The sequence below is a fragment of the Pteropus vampyrus genome, unplaced genomic scaffold (assembly GCF_000151845.1).
Source record: "Pteropus vampyrus isolate Shadow unplaced genomic scaffold, Pvam_2.0 Scaffold6052, whole genome shotgun sequence".
Taxonomy (NCBI): domain Eukaryota; kingdom Metazoa; phylum Chordata; class Mammalia; order Chiroptera; family Pteropodidae; genus Pteropus; species Pteropus vampyrus.
In genome coordinates this window covers 1-1,772 of record NW_011894833.1, presented here as the reverse complement: position 1 = coordinate 1,772, position 1,772 = coordinate 1, and the positions used below count along the sequence as shown (strand labels likewise).

The following is a 1,772-nucleotide window of genomic DNA, read 5'->3' as shown; positions in this document are numbered from 1 at the left end:
GAGTTGGTCCCGAGCTCACGTGGTGACCCTCACACGACAGGGTGCCTCGCCATCTCCCCTTAGTGGCGAGGGCCTCCCGCCCTGAGCCCCCTGCCTGAACCCTGCACCCCAGGCTCCCTCTGTGCCCATCGTCTGCCCCCCACCCCCGCCCCGCCAGGCCTGCACGAAGACCCAGCTGGAGTTCATGGCCGAGCAGTGCGCGGAGACCGACAGGAAGCCTCTGCACCTGTCCCCAGGCAACACCTCCTTCTACCGCTGGGGCGCCGCCGTGCCGCACAGTCGAGGTGGGCCCGGGCGCGGGGGCGGGGAGGGGTGGGTGGCGGCGCTGGGGCCGGCGTCGCCGAGATGCAGCGAGAGCAGGGCGGGGACCGGGCTCGGCATCAGACGGGCCGTGCGTGGCGTCCTGGCCCCGCCCCTTGCCAGCGGGTCGTCTCTGAGCCTTGGGTCCCCATCTGCAGAGTGGAGATAAGAGCGTATGGGTCGCCCCGCTCCGAGTCGCCTGAGGGAGCCACTGGGACGCTGCAGGGGAGCGCGGAGGGCTCCCTGGCTCGTAATCCGGTGGCGTCTCCCATCTCGATTACGATTACTGCCTCGGGCAGGGACGCTGGGAAATGGGAACCCTAGCCCGGAGTACGGAGGATGAAGCTAGGTGGCGCCAGCAGGGCCGAGGGCCCCTGTGGACCATGCTTGGCGGGGGCGTGGCCCTTCCTGCTTCCTGCTACCCTCACGTTAGGGTTTCTTGTTCCTCTGCCTTCCCAGGGGACCCTCTGTGCAGACACATGTGCTGGGCCATTGGCGAAAGCTTCATTGTAAGGCGTGGGGACAGCTTCGTAGACGGGACCCGGTGTGTGCCGAGTGGCCCTCAGGAGGATGGGGCCCTGAGCCTGTGCGTGGCGGGCAGCTGCAGGGTAGGCGAGTGTGGGCCGTGGGGTGCCCTCCTACCCACTGTGGCCCCAAGCCCTGTCCCATCGAGGCTAAGGGGCGAAGGGGCCTCCTGGGGGCTCAGGTCTGCGGGCGCTGCCAGCAGAGTCTGCACACGTTGATGCCGGGACACAGAGCCGACCTCGGGGTCAGTGGGGGGTGGGGGGTGGGAGACAGGGCGGGGGTGGAGCAGGTCGTGTAAGCTGGCTTCCCTTGCAGACGTCAGGTGTGCAGAAATGAGCCGTTTGTGATGAGAATCTGGGAGCCCGTGGGTGTCAGTGGGCCAGCACCCTCTCGTGGCGCGCGCCCGGGCCTCACCTGCACGCCCCTCTGTGCAGACGTTCGGCTGTGACGGCAAGATGGACTCGCAGCTGGTGCCGGACGCGTGCCAGGTGTGCGGAGGGGACAACAGCACGTGCAGCCCGCAGAACGGCTCTTTCTCGGGCGGAAGAGCCAGAGGTAGGCGCCCGGCTCCCCAGCCTCCGTGGAGCCCCTGCAGCCCCTGCAGCCTAGGGCGCCCGCACGCTCGCTCAGCCCTGGCGCTTCCCGGCGGGCCTCAGCTCCACCCCGCACTTTGCCGGCCGCCCCACGCAAAGAGGCCGCGCGCCGCGGGACTGTGGTGCGTGGGTCACGGTTGCTTGCTGCAGCTGCGATGCGGACAGAATCCCGGCAAGGGGCCATCTTCGGCCGCTGGCCCCTCCCCCTCTGCTCGCGGGGTCCCATCGGGGACGTTATGCCTGGAAACTCCTTGACCTTGATCTGCTTATGAAAGCGGGCAGCTTATTTGCAAAGTCCATGCTCAGAGAGTCAGTGGAGGAGTTGAGTCCCGCCTCCCGCTTGGGTCTGTCCCC

The 1,772-nt window shown here is 68.4% G+C and overlaps 1 protein-coding gene across 1 annotated transcript; it reads left to right on the top strand.

Annotated features, from left to right (window-relative positions):
- Positions 1-38: 38 nt before the first annotated feature.
- On the top strand, positions 39-1,380 carry LOC105310559 (A disintegrin and metalloproteinase with thrombospondin motifs 13-like; the record flags this gene model as incomplete). Its single annotated transcript, XM_011386721.2, has 3 exons — positions 39-284; positions 760-908; positions 1,260-1,380. Coding segments are annotated over exons 1-3 (370 nt in total), but the record flags the coding sequence as incomplete, so codon positions are not given.
- Between the last annotated feature and the right edge of the window lie 392 nt (positions 1,381-1,772).